The 13,605-nt window shown below is 47.6% G+C and overlaps 1 protein-coding gene across 2 annotated transcripts; it reads left to right on the top strand.

Moving 5' to 3' along the window:
• Positions 1-7,703: 7,703 nt before the first annotated feature.
• Positions 7,704-12,418, top strand: KCTD14 (potassium channel tetramerization domain containing 14). Of its 2 annotated transcripts, none has more exons than XM_040055974.1 (2): positions 7,704-7,909; positions 10,576-12,418. In XM_040055974.1, exons 1-2 carry the CDS (start codon positions 7,850-7,852, stop codon positions 11,245-11,247), a joined length of 732 nt encoding a protein of 243 aa, XP_039911908.1. In that variant the 5' UTR covers positions 7,704-7,849; the 3' UTR covers positions 11,248-12,418. The 2 variants fall into 2 exon arrangements, with proteins under 2 accessions (XP_039911908.1, XP_039911907.1); XM_040055973.1 differs by having other exon boundaries at positions 7,704-7,918.
• The last annotated feature ends 1,187 nt before the right edge of the window (positions 12,419-13,605 follow it).

The raw sequence follows: 13,605 nt of genomic DNA, 5'->3' as shown, positions 1-13,605 counted from the left end.
ATGAGTAAGAAACCCCAAATTCCCTTCTCTAACCAGTCTCAGACATCCTAATCACACAATCTCTCCATCCTCAATAATGGGGGGCTGCCAGTTCCCTTCCCACAGGGCAGGTTCCCTGCCTGTACACCCCTGCCTTTCCATTTTTGGGGTGTTCTGGCCTTATCTGTACCCTCTGCTGCTGCCTACCACCTTCCTGGGCAGCTGCTGGGTGAAAGCACCCCACAAATTCACCCCCCTCACCCCTGGTCTGGTTCTGTGGTCAGGCAATTTGGCTGTGAGCCAGCAAGGTGTGCTCAGGGCAAAGGCAGTGGAAGGAGGGGATCCTCCCCTTCTGCTCAGCCCTGATGAGTCCTCACCTGGGGTGCTGTGTCCAGTTCTCTTCTTTCTGGTACAAGAGAGACATGGACATACTGAAGAGAGTCCAGTAAAGGGCCATAAAGGGGATAGAAGAGCAGGATTTTCTTCCACATGATGAAAGACTGAGAGAGCTGGTGGTGTCCAGACTTGGAAAGAGAAGGCTGAGAAAGATCTGATCAGTGTTTATGAAGATATGATGGAGATCAAGAGGTGACTCACCCACTGGTATTCAGGGACAGGACAGGAAGAGAGCGACAGGCACAAAATGAAACCCACAAAAAAAATCCCATCTAAACATGAGAAAACCCTTATTTTTTTTCCTAAAACTGAAGGTGTTCAAACACTGGCAGAGGCTACCCAGAAAGGGGGTGGAATCTTCATCCTCAGAGACGTCCAATATCCATGGTCCCCTCGTTGACCTTGCTTGAGCAGTTGTTGAAGCAGATTGTCTCCAGAGGCGTCTTCCAGCCTCTCCAGCACTGATTCTGTCCCCGCCTTGTGCCCTCTGTGCAGTCAGCCCAGGAGCTGGCTGCAGGCTGCTCACAGCACCTGACCAGGAGGATGCTCTGCCAGGCCTGGGTGGAGGTTGGAATACTGGCAGGGCTGCTTTGGGCTGGGTCCCAAAATCTAACTCCTGTCATTGCCCCTCCAAGGAACTTCCTTCAGACTTGGAACTTTCACATTTCTCCTCCGGCAGACAGCTTCTGAATTTTAAAAGTACCTTTTCTAACTCCCTAGTCACTTTTAAATCCTGCTGCCGGTCATATTACCCCTTTAATAAGCAGTTTGGGGCAGGCACTCTTCAGACAAGTATCACCTGTTCATTATCACCTTCTTTTAGCAGGGGCTGCTCTCTAGGCCAGCTGCTATAGTTGAGCTGGGTGAGACCCCCAGACCAGCACAGAAGAAGGTGAATTTTCAGGCAGAGCACATGGGAAATTTGCCCTAAACTTGTTCTCCTTCTCAGCTCCTCAAAACTGCCCAGATCAAGGCAGCTTTCCCATGGTGCTGCCTGCAACCTGTCTGCCCTGGGGGAAGGGGCTGGACTCACCATCCTGGGCCTCCAGCAGTGGTAAGGACGGTGGTGACGGGGTAGGATGGGAAAGAACCCGACAAACCCCAGGCACCTCCTCACCACCACACTGAGAGCACACGGATGCAGTGGGACCTCTGGGCAGCTTGGGCAAAGGCCACGGGGAGGCTCAGAGGAGCTTGCACAGAGCCAGGGACGTGGTGCAGCCCAGTCCCAGCTGGGCTGGAGCCAAGCCCGACCCCGAGGCCATCCAGCCCTGCCAGGGGAGGACAGCAGAGGAGGGACATCACCCGGCACTGCATAAAAAGCCCCAGCAGGGACAGGGAGCAGGTGACACCCTCGGAAGATCCCAGAGCCGCGCTGCCAGAGCTGCAGGAGAAGGGCCATGGAGCAGTACTTCTCAGCCACGCAGAAGATGGAGCAGGAGGTGATGTTCCCCAGCCTGCTGCGAGGGGTCTTCCCGCAGCAGGAGGGGGCAGCCCCGGCCGCGGAGAGCCGCACGGACCTCTACGAGCGCTACCAGCTCCTCAAGGCCATCAAGCCCATGGTGGAGAAAGGCCTGGCCTCTGTGGGTGACCAGAGCCCCACCGGTGCCGACAGCGACACGGCCTTAGACGATGGTGCAGACAGCAATCTGGAAGAGCGCCTCTCCCATCATGTCAATGGATTGCAGCAAGTTCTGACAGACCTCACCAAAAACACCAAAGCCCTGACCCGGAGGTACAGCCAGATCCTGGAGCAGATCAACCTCAGTGAAGATCAGTCCAGCTCTTGAGCCTGTGCTCCTGTCTCTGAGGTAAGAGGTTGGGGACATGCAGTCAAGGAAGAGCTGGCTGAGGGATAACATACTTTGTCCTCATGCCCCATCAGCTGTGTGGCGTTATAATGTTTGCATCACACCCCCAAATCCCTGGAGTTCTTAGTCTGCACTTCATTGCTCAACAGAAATATCCTCCTGGATTTGTCTTTCTCAATTGCCACTGGTGCAAGCTGTGTCAGTGAACAAAGGCAACTCTGGGAGCTCCACACTGTCCCCAAGACTCCTCAGTTTGCAGCACAGGCAATGTCTTTCTGCTGCTGGCCAAACACAAAAGATCCCAGGGACAAAAGGGATAGGTGGTTGAAATACCATTATTGGACTCCAGGAGCTGCCAGACACTGGTGCTCCGGTTATTTCTCTTTTTTTTTCTCTGACGGAAAATGCAACAGTCATTTTTAGGGAGGAGTTTGGCACTTTCAGGTTTCCAAATATCTAACTTTGGCACATCACTTACAAACAGCTCAGACACTTGAATTTTCCCCTAGCCTGAAGCAAACCCATTCTCCATGCTGGTGGGACTTTTCTCTCCTACAGGAGACATCCCCGTGATCCATCAGAGATGGGGCTCATGGCCAGGGTCCTTGTAGTGAAATGGAGAGTGTAGAAAAATCATAGCAACAACAGAGGGCATTAACAGGACTTCACCCTTATTTAGGAAGACTCACGGCCAGGAATGAGGACATCCTGACCAGGTGTGTTATCCCCACAGGGTCTGTTGTCCAAGCCCAGTGGCACTTCTTCTCCTGCGCCGAGGAGGAGCGTCCTTCGTGAGCAGCGCAGAGCCTGGCCGTCTGCCTGTACCATCCGACTCATCCCGTGGCCGATGCTGTCGGCAAGCTCCCTGCTTCGTTTCACTCCTGTCCTAGGGGGGTTTCGGCGGGGCAGAAATGAGTGGTTTGTGTAGTTGCTTTGTAGAAGGCGCCTGTAAATTTGAAGCGATGCTTTTTTCTGTGTGTGCCTAAACACCTCCAAACCGTTCTCTTTGGTAATGTAAATGAAATGCAAAGCCTTGTGCAGATGTGTCCTGTGCTTCCTACCAGCCGTCATTTCTGTAGAACTACAGTCCCCCAGCACATGAGGGTGAAGTACCTTGGCCACCAAGGCCAGGCTTCGGTGCAGGGAGATGAGCTGGGTTTCCTTGGCAAGGCTTTGAGGTGAATGTTCCCCCAGCTCTCTGTCTCTCCCACCTTGCAAAACCTTGGTGTAATCCTGCCACCATTCTGTGCTTGGTGCTGGATCCCAACCTGTTCCTCAGCATCCTTTCTTCCCTCCCACAACATCCCCTTCTCTCCTAGATTCCAAGCTTCACAGTGCCCCAACCCCATCAGGACCTGCACACCCCATCCCTTTTCTTACACTCACCCAGCCCTTCATACCCAGCACCGTGTCCTCTCCTGTGAACAACCTCTTGGAACCCTCACAAGCCCCAGCAAAAGAGGAGACAGGCAGTTCTGCTCCTCCCTCCTTGGCCATGACACATTCCAGAGCTGGGAACAGAGGAGAAGGTGGGGAAGCTCAGCTGGGGTGGGAAAGCAGGACCTTGCTCACCTCTGATCCCTATGAGCTGTGGGGAGATCAGGCGCAAAGCCCCCACTGGGTGGGTGGGCAGGAGCAGCAAGCTCTTCACAGACAGACTGGAGACTTCAGGACCGGTTGGGTCCCACCTCCAGGTGACTCATTCCCTCCCGGACACACCACCCTTGGGAAGTCCTACTGAGCTGGGCATTAGATGGAGGTGTCCCCTTGCCATTCAGGACATTTTTAAAAAAAACTTAGCTGTTGAAATAGTGCTCCTTTGGCTGAACAAACACTGACTCTCCATCAACTTTCCACTTTTGATTATAAAACTGGAGATCTCTGAGCATTTGTGGTGAGAGGAGGATTGTCACCATGCCCTGTGCTGCAGGCTCTGGTTGTGTTGTCCACGTTGCTACAGGTGCTGTCTGAGTCACAAAAGTGGAATAACATCTTTCAGACTGAAATCAGAGACTCATCATCTCCAAAAACCTCCATCTAAAATGAACAGCTGTTCTGCAGATGGTATCCCTGTTTCCTCCATTCACCTCCAGGCAGCTCCATGCCTTGCTCGTGTATTCATGTTGACCCCTTAAGTGGGGTCCTGATTGCTCGGCAGCAACTGAAGATCCACAGCACCGTAAAAGAAAGACAAGAGCAGGAACTTCCTGCCTTGCTTTTATTTTAGTGAAACTCTAATTGCTCAGAAAATAAAAGAGAAAAATCGTTGTGTTGTTTAACAGTGGAATGTGCTGTGGCAGCTCAGACCTCAGCCGTGCATCCTGAGAAGGTGGGTGGAGCTGATAAATGGCTGGAAGGCACCAGTTAGGAATGCTGACAGTGTTTGCACAGCACATGGTGTTTGGTTTAGGAGTGGTTCTTGAATTGCCGAGTCTCTTAAACAGAGGCTGCCAATTCAGTATTTTAAGGAAACAAATCTTGTATAAATACTTTTATGCTTAGTACTGTTTTCCAAACTGATGTGCAGTCACAGAATCATGGAGTGGTTTAGGTTGGAAGGGACTTTAAACATCTCCAAGTTCCAAAACCCCCTGCTATGGGCAGGGATGCCACCTACTGGATCAGTTTCATCAGGGCCCCATCCAACCCAGCCTTGAACACTTCCAGGGGTAGGGCAGCCACAACTTCTCTGGGCAGCCTGTGCCAGTGCCTCATCACTCTGAGTAAATCAGAACAGAGATATTCCAGCTCATTGCTATATATATATTTTAATTTTTTTTCTAAAAATCACACATTTATTCCCCACAAAGTCACCATCAAGTTATTCTTCTTTAGTAAACCCAAATCTCTAAGCACTAATATGATTATGATTCATATTGTGGTTGCTCATCCAAGGTCCAGGCACAGGCTAATGCTTTCATGGAAAAAAAAAGGGGAAAGGATGGTCCCTGTCTGAAAGAGCTTACAGGTTTGGAAATATCCCTTTTACATCAAAAAAACCTGTAGGTAGAGGAAAACTAGACCAGTATGCTAATCACACAGAAGGACCAGCAGTGGTTGGTGTAGCAGTAGAAGAGAGTTGTGGACATGAGCTGGCAGCTATTCCTTTTGCTGAAGTGGTAAGGATTTCTGTTGTTGCATTAAAAGTTTGGCCTCAAATGCCATTAGGCACCCTTGATTCTGATTTGGGGAAATCTCTCAGATGAGCAAGGCAAACTCATGTACTGCCCTTTACCCTGTCCTAGTGAAAAGCTTGTGTGAGCAGGTGATGGTCCACCTGTCTTTCCAGTTCTGCAGCTGCAGAAGGAAAGGTTACCACCTCCAGCTTTGAAGACATGGTGGATGTGAATTCTGTCAGCTAGATCCAGGATATTATCTGAAACACCTACATAAGCCAGCCCAAAGAATGGGATTTACAGCACTTAGAAGTCTGGAACATGCAGATCTTCCAGGTCTCCTGTTCTCCAGTAAGCATTACTCTTTTAAAATTTATTACAAGTCACAAAACCTAGGGTCCCAAGCAGACTTCACTGGTGCATCCTGCACTACCAATTCTGCTGGTCTGGCAAAGGGAAAATTTAAGCATTTCTATTCAAAGCAGCGGAGATAACTCAGAGGTTATCATAGAGGATCCCTGAGGATGCTTCAGGGAACCAAAAGCAAAATGTAAGATGGGTTCAATGACAGGTTTACCCCAAAGCACAAAGCATTCCAAAGAGTCTGAGCCCAGTTTTGATGGAGCCTTTCATGAGGACAGGCTTCAAGGGAAGTGAATCAGTCTAAATTCTAAATGTTTTTCCCTCTGTGCCTCAAGTTCCTGCTCAGATCAGTGCTGTCTTCTGGGAGGATACAGATCCAGCAAAATACGTGTAGTATTCAAAAGCAACAAAGCTGGTGTCCATGAGCACAAGGCAGATTTTGTGCAAATTGTTTCCTTATATACTATGCTGTCAATTTTCATCATTAATATCTCCTCCAGGAAGATTTTCAGGAAGCGCTGTATTTGTCTGAGATTTTTCCTTTGGTTGCTGGTATAGGGAAGCAGCTTGAAACAAAAGAGAGTGAGGCAAGGTTGGTAGAGGGAAAAACACCTTTTATTAGACACATAGAAACTGGGAAAAAATAGAAAAAAAAAAAACCCCAAGCAAGCTAAAGCAGAATCTGACAGACATGGAAATGCCTTGTATGCCCTAAAACATGGATAGTTTTATCCATCTATATCAGCTGATCTAATAAAAGATATTGTCTCATTACAAACATTAAGTTACATCTCTGGACAATCATGCCCGTGGCAATTTTTCCACCATAATGAAGCAAAGACACAGAAGTGATGAGTGGCTTGAAGACAATTTTGAAAGCAACAGTGCACTTTGAATCACCTAGAATGAAATAAAGGAGAGCCTGCAGGGCTATGGTCTGGTTCTGGAGAGGTTATTTAGGCTAGCTTTGATGTAATACTCTGCTAATTTAATAAATTAACACAGAGGGAGAATCATCATAGAATCACAGAATGGTTTAGATTAGGAAGAACCTCAAAGATGATCTAGTTCCAACCCCCTCTCCATCATGAGTAGGGACATCTTCCACTAGAACACATTGCTCAAAGCCCCATCCAATCAGGCCTTGAACATTTCCAGGAATGGGGCATACACAGCTTTCTCAGCCTGTGAGAACCAGGTGTCTCATCACTCTCACAGTAAAGAATTTCTTTCTTATATCTAATCTAAATCTCTCCTCTTTTATCTTCAAGCTGTTCCCCCTTGTCCTGTCACTATGTGCTCAGGCAAAAAATCACTCTCTGTTTTTTATAACAACCCGGCTCTCCTCCCCTTTAAGTACTTTCAAGTCCACCTTCACTGCATCCTTGTGAGTGTTTTGATTTTGTGGTAGTCTTACAACCACTAAAGCTGCGGTGCTGCCCACATTCTATATTTGGTGCATACAGGATATTAGAAAACAACGTCATGCAAAGATAATAATCAAATATTTATGGCCAATGGAGAACACTGAGTTTATGCTCAATCAGAGATTCGGGTTTGGTTTTATTTACCTTGCACAAATCACTCAGTGCCCAGAGATTATATGGGTGAGGAAGAGAACGCCACCACCTCGGACAGGTTGTAGACACCCCCGTAGATCTGCCACCAGCGTGAGTGACAAACGGGATCAGTGAAATTGCTCGGGATAAACCGTGCTTTAAAGCAGCAGCGCATGGAGGCCAAAAGGCTGTGAAAAGGCTTAGTGGTTTTGATACACCCAGTTGTCAGGGCAGCGGTGGACACGCAGGCACAGCTCACGGGGCCCATCGCAGGCGGCCCGGGCCTCCCTTGGAAGGCATTATTCAGCCCCGAGTCAGCACTCAGACAGCGGCACACGAGGCGAGCGCCGGCAGCCCAGCGCTCCCCGCACGCCAGAAAACTACGGAGCAAACACTTCCGCTCCAGCCTGTCCCCTCCCCTCGCCCTACACCTGCGGCTACAGCCGGGACCTGCCCGGGACGAGCCGCAGCCTCCGCGGCAGCCGGGGAAAGCTGACCCAACAAAGAGAGAGACCGAGCCAAAGAAGGTTGGAGCGCGGCTGGGAGCCGTCCTGCGTGTGGGGTAGGACACCAGCGCCGAGCAGCCGGCTCTCCCAAGCAGCTGAGCCCTCAGCTCCGGGGGAAGATGAGTATTTCGTCGGAGCACAAGCCCCTTGGGAAGCAGGTCACCGGCAGCCTGCATGCGGTGAGTAAGGTATGTGCTCAAGGGCACAATTCCCTCACGTGGGAGCAGAGCGACCCTGTTGGGCTACGTTTCAGTGGGCTTTTTTCCCCCCATATGCTGAAGACACCTGGCCTCACCAAATATATCGCTAAGAAGAAGATTCTAGTAAAAAGCTGTGTCTGTCTCCGGCCCGTTTGCACCTGTTGTGTTACAGGAGTGCCAGGTTTCTCACAGGCATGCGGGATCTCACAACAGCAAATAACCCCAGTGGCTCTTCTCCTTTGGCAAGAAGTGGAATTCCATTATTATGAACTTCAGTTGGTCAGATCTCTAAATAAAAGCCTGTTGTAGGTTTGGGGGGTTTTCAACCAGTCTTACGAGTCTCTAATGATGCCAAAGCTGCCCTGTGTTGTTGACATGCAGGATCATCAGGTGGGAGCAGTAGTTTTTCTAGCTATAAGGAAAATTAATGACCGTGTCAGACAAGCAGCATGTTACTAGGCAGAAATCAGTGATGAGATTATTTCTTTTTATTCTCCTCAGCCCTCAGTCTATTGCTGACCAGTTTGTCTTCTTGGCTAAAGCTGAACAATCTCTTCTCTGGACCTCTCTGTATTAAGAAAACTCAACCTTCCTACATTGCACTTTTCACCTGTAAGCTGCAAAATGCTTCCGTATGGAAGTAACTGTTTCACAGATTAATGAGCTGGGGCACAAATAGATGGAATGACTTTCCTGAGTGTCACCTTGCTGGCTAATTTCAGAACTGGGAATCAGCTGGTGCCAGTGCTTCCAGTCCGCTGGGAACCACTTTGATGCCAGGGTAAAACAATTAATCAAGATGCAAGAACACAAAGTTACTTGGGCTACTGTATTAAGGAATAACATGTTATCCATTTGTATTAGTGACAAACAACATGAAACATCTGACCTGCCATCTGAAAATGGAGCAAAGGCTCAAAAGCCTGAGACTGTCCTGTCAAATGATCCCTGGTGGGGAGTGCTGTTGGTATCTCTTGGACTAACAGCAGATCTCCTAGGGAGAGACTTGACTATAGAAACAGCTTTGGGCTATGTTTTTCGGTGGGTGGAGATCACAAGATAGTCTCAGATAGAATAGTGCTTGTCTATTATCCACATGTAAATGACTGTTCTTGAGATAAAACTACCCACACTTAGTGCAAAGCAATATTCCAGCAGGGTCTTTGACCTGAATCTTCTGCTGCTTCCCTGGCTTGCTTAGGATGTGAGCAAATTTCTGCTAAATCTGATAGTTTGCTCCTGTTTAAAGGGAAGATCTCCCCCTTGCACCGGACTGTCTGTTCCTAGTCCCGTCCTTGTGCCAGCTCTGTGCTGGTTAAATCTTCTGTTAGCCAATTCAGCTCACTAAGATGAAAGAGAAGCAGAGCTGGCATGAGGTGAGCAAGAGAGCACCTTGTAGGTAGGTACAAGAAGAGGGCGGGGAGAGGGCACGGGAGCCCCCCCTTCTCTTGGTGTGCACTGCGGGATCAGCTCACGTCATCCCGTGGGTCTGTGATCCAGCTAAGCACTTAAGTACATGCTTCACCTGAGGCATGTGACCAGCAGCAGTGAGGCAGATCCTTTCGTGATCAGATCCAAGAAAGTGCAGGTGAGCTCCTGGAAAATAGGGTTGTTTATTGACTCACGCCTTCCCAATGGCAGGTGTGGCCCTGGCCTGGCTTGTGACTTGCATTACAGTAGTGTTGGCAGGAGGGAAAAGAACTGTCTTCTTTCTTTCTTCCCTTTCCTTTTTGTCTGCTGAGTACTACATAAAATGATCAAGTGCAAAGGGAAGCTAGTAAAGTTTTTCAGAATTGAACATACAGGAAGGTCAATTAAAAAAGTCCAGCTTTCCAGGTATTCAGAGCTCCTCCAATTCAGATAGTGGTGTTAATACAGAGGGTTAAAAAAAATGCAAACAAACGCACAATCTTTACATTTTTCCCTCTTAAGTCCATGTCAGTCGCAGGAAATATTTCTCCTTTACTTCCTAACTAAAGCCATTGTACATTTTTTAGTGCTTTGCTAAACAGCTTCTGTCCTGCCCCTCTGAGATGATGGATTTTTGTGTCTTACTTCAGTGTTCGTAGCTGAACCCCCGGAAGACTGGAAGCCAGTGCCACCTATTTATAAAGTTTAAAGAGCTTTAGCTTCTCCTTTGAAGTGAAAAGAGCAGTTCAGATGATAAAAATTAAATTACACAGCTTTGGGCTCTATCTTTGTCCCTCTGCACATGGGGTGGGTGAGAGTTCACATACTGCTCTTGCTGAAGGTGACCCACAGGGACAATGCCTGTGAGTGACCTAGGAGATCCATGTAGTCACTCACAGCTTCCCTAGGTGGGGTACGTCTTTTCCCTCTTTCCCACTGGGAAAATGACGCTTTCCTACATCCCAGAGATGAGGTGAGGACTTAGCCATTTAGAAATGTCCAATCTCTGCTGTTCTGGTTACGAGAGCTGTATAAGCATCCTGGATCTGCTTTTTGCAATAAATCAGGGGGAGGTTCCCATCTGATGCCCAAAAAATGGGAGCTCATACTGCACTTCACACGATCATTCCATCCTCCAACCACATTCATCTGTCTTTTCCTTGATACTTCCATGTTGATGACCTCCGACTAATGATGCACATGGCTTTTTGTCACTTTTCCCCCCCCCCCCCCAGTTGTCACCTATTGTGGAGTTAAATGTTGGTGGGGAGATGTACACGACAACGCTGAGTACGTTGAAGAAACACCCTGGCTCCAAGCTGGCAGAGATGTTCACCGGCCAGCCCAAACTCAGGACTGACTCTGAAGGGAGGTTCTTCATCGACAGGCCAGGCACCTACTTCAAATACATCTTGGAGTACCTGCGCAGTAACCAAGTGCCCACCCAGTGCATCCAGGACGTCTACAAGGAGGCGTTGTTCTACGACATAGAGCCTTTGGTCAAGCAGCTGGAGGACTCCCCACAGATCTTTGGGGAGCTTGTGGCAAGGAGGCAGTTTCTGGCTCGTGTGCCCAACTACAGTGAGAACATCGAGCTGATGATCCGCATCGCGAGGGCGGAAGCGGTTGCCTCCCGACAGTCCAGCGTCATCGTATGCGTGGTCAGAACCGAGGAGGACGCAGCCAGGTGTCAGGATGCCTTAAACAGTTTGGACACGGATAAAAAATCCGTGGTGAAGTTTGGCCCCTGGAAGGCTGTGCCAACCATTTCTGATCTGCTGGACTGCATTCAAATGGATGTAGAAGCCAAAGGGTATAAAATATCCTTTCAGCCCCATGTTGCTGAAAAAGGTTTTCGCTTCAAATCGCACGACTTCTTCTACAAGTTCCTGTTCACCTGGTGGTAGCAAAGTGCCGCCACTGATAGCCAACTTTAGAAAGCAATTGACAATAGACCTGGAACAAATTGACCTGGACTGTGGAGACTAAACCATGGGCTGCCAGAGGGAAGGAAGAAATGCACAGGCCAATGAAAGGATCTTCTTTGTTTGTTTGCCATATCAAAGAGCGCTTAAGAGCCACTTTACTTGGGCTTTAGGGGATAACTTTTTAGGGGATTTCAAAGGCTGCAGAAAAAGGAGGAATTTTACTCTTCAGTGTTGCTTACTATCCGTTCAGTTCAAAGAGATGGATCTGTGAATTGAGCCAACCTGACTCAACCTAAGGGAAATGAATAATCCCAAATATGTCTCATGGACATGTAGAGTTGCTCTCTCAGTGCTAATGGGAACAGGCCACATATGCGCAAATCCTGACTGAAACAGTGACGTTGCCACATACTCAAATTAAATTTAAATTCTTAATGGGCTGGCAGAAGCTTTTCTTCTCCCTCCTTTCTACACTAGAATCTGGGTTAAAAGGAAGGATTCAGTGTCCTATGACCTCTTCTTATTCCTCCAGTAGACAGCCTACTATCTAGTCAATGTATTTATTACCATTATTTATTATTTTTTCTGAAGGAAAGACAACCTCAGCTACAGTCCAGGATCAACAAAAGGCAGCAATACCATCACTGATTCGAGGAGTTTATAATCTTAAGGACACACACTCCTCTTTCAGACCACACAATCTTGATCTCTTTCTTATGACACTCATTATTATGATGATGCTGTTTCTAACTACATAAGTTCCTGGAAGAATGGGGAAAACCTGCCATGATTTGGTGGGAAGGAAGTGGTACTGAAGCAGCAGCCTGCAAATTCTCTTTTATAGAGCACAAGTTGCATTCTACAACGTGTTTCAAAAAATCTTAGCATTTGAAAATTTATTTTTATACTGGAGATGGCTTGGCTTTAATCACTCTGAGAATCATAATAGCTGATTTGATAAAGACCATATTTCCTTTACTTCTCTGAAGATGGATTTCTTCCAGTCAAGGGCAATAACCATCGAATCATAGAATGGTCCCTGGGATTTCAAATAAATAACTCTTAAAATTTTTTTGAATGATGCAGAAGTACTTTATTTACTGACATTTTCCCCTGAAGATCCCCAAATTCTAAAGACCTGAAGTTTTGTCTCTAGGGTAACAGATTTGAATCACTCCTAATGGAGCTGTGTTTCAGATGTATTTATCCTAGCATGGACCTCCCCCAGTGAGAGTCGGTGAGTCACTCCAGCGACTGCAGGGCGGTTCTGCTGTAGGTGTGAAGAGACTCTTGACATCTCTCACGTTCATAACCTTGGTAAGAATGGACACAGACAGTGTGTGAGAGGACAAAAACGTTTAGGAAACAGGCTCTTTTGATCATAACCAAGTGGTTGGTGGTGCTTAGCCTGGAAGAAGAGAAATTGAGGAGGCCTCCCAATAGACAGAAGGCTGCTTTAAAGGGATCTGTTACACTTTGCAGCTGCTTAAGGGTGAGGAAGCTGGTTCAAGTCGCAACAACAGAGATGAAAGTTACATATTAGGAGAAAACAATCTCAGTATAGAATAGTTAAAGCGCACACCAACCAACCCTCTATGCTTATAGGACTGCTGTAGTGAGAAACTTTTAATTGGCACACACTGGAATCCTGTGTTCAGTTTGGGGCCCTTCACTCCACGAAGCACATTGAGGCCCTGCCATGTCCTGGAGAAGGGCAGCGGAGCTGAAGAAGGGCTCCAGCACAAGTCCGATGAGGAGTGGCTGAGGGAGCTGGGGGTGTTCAGCCTGGAGAAAAGGAGGCTCAGGGGGGACCTCATCCCTCTCTACATCTGCCTGAAAGGAGCTTGTCCTCAGGTGAGGGACAGGACAAGAGAAATGGCCTCAGGTTGTGCCAGGAAAATAATCAGGAAAAAGTTATTCACTGAAAGGGTGGTCAGACGTTGAAACAGGCGGCTCAAGGAATTGGTCGAGTCACCATCCCTGGAAATGCTCAAAAAATGTGTGGATGTGGCACCTGGGGACAGGGTTTAGTGGTGGGCTTGGCAGTGCTGGGTTAATGGTTGAACTCGATGATCTTAGAATTTTTTTCTGACTTTAGTGATTCTATGATTCTGATGGAAATAAATTTTCAAATTATTTTAAATTAATTGTTTTAATTAATCTTAAGCAGTATATTGTTCATTAGCACTGTATTAATCTTAAGTCACTTCTATCCAGAACATGCAAAAGTTTCTTTACACAAACTGTTATTGTTAGAGTTTGATTGGGAAAATCACTGAAACTTTAAGTTTTGCTGAACTAATCCTGATACGCTTTCATGAACAAAACCTGCGAGAG

Source organism: Hirundo rustica, chromosome 2 (assembly GCF_015227805.2).
Source record: "Hirundo rustica isolate bHirRus1 chromosome 2, bHirRus1.pri.v3, whole genome shotgun sequence".
NCBI lineage: Eukaryota > Metazoa > Chordata > Aves > Passeriformes > Hirundinidae > Hirundo > Hirundo rustica.
Note: the sequence above shows the minus strand (reverse complement) of the source record. Positions and strands in the feature narration are given on the sequence as shown.

Coding starts and splice junctions, on each gene's coding strand:
- KCTD14 (XM_040055973.1), top strand. CDS start 7,850: ATGAGTATTTCGTCGGAGCACAAGCCCCTTGGGAAGCAGGTCACCGGC. Junction 7,919..10,575: donor GCCTGCATGCGGTGAGTAAG/GTATGTGCTCAA, acceptor CCCCCCCCCCAG/TTGTCACCTATTGTGGAGTT.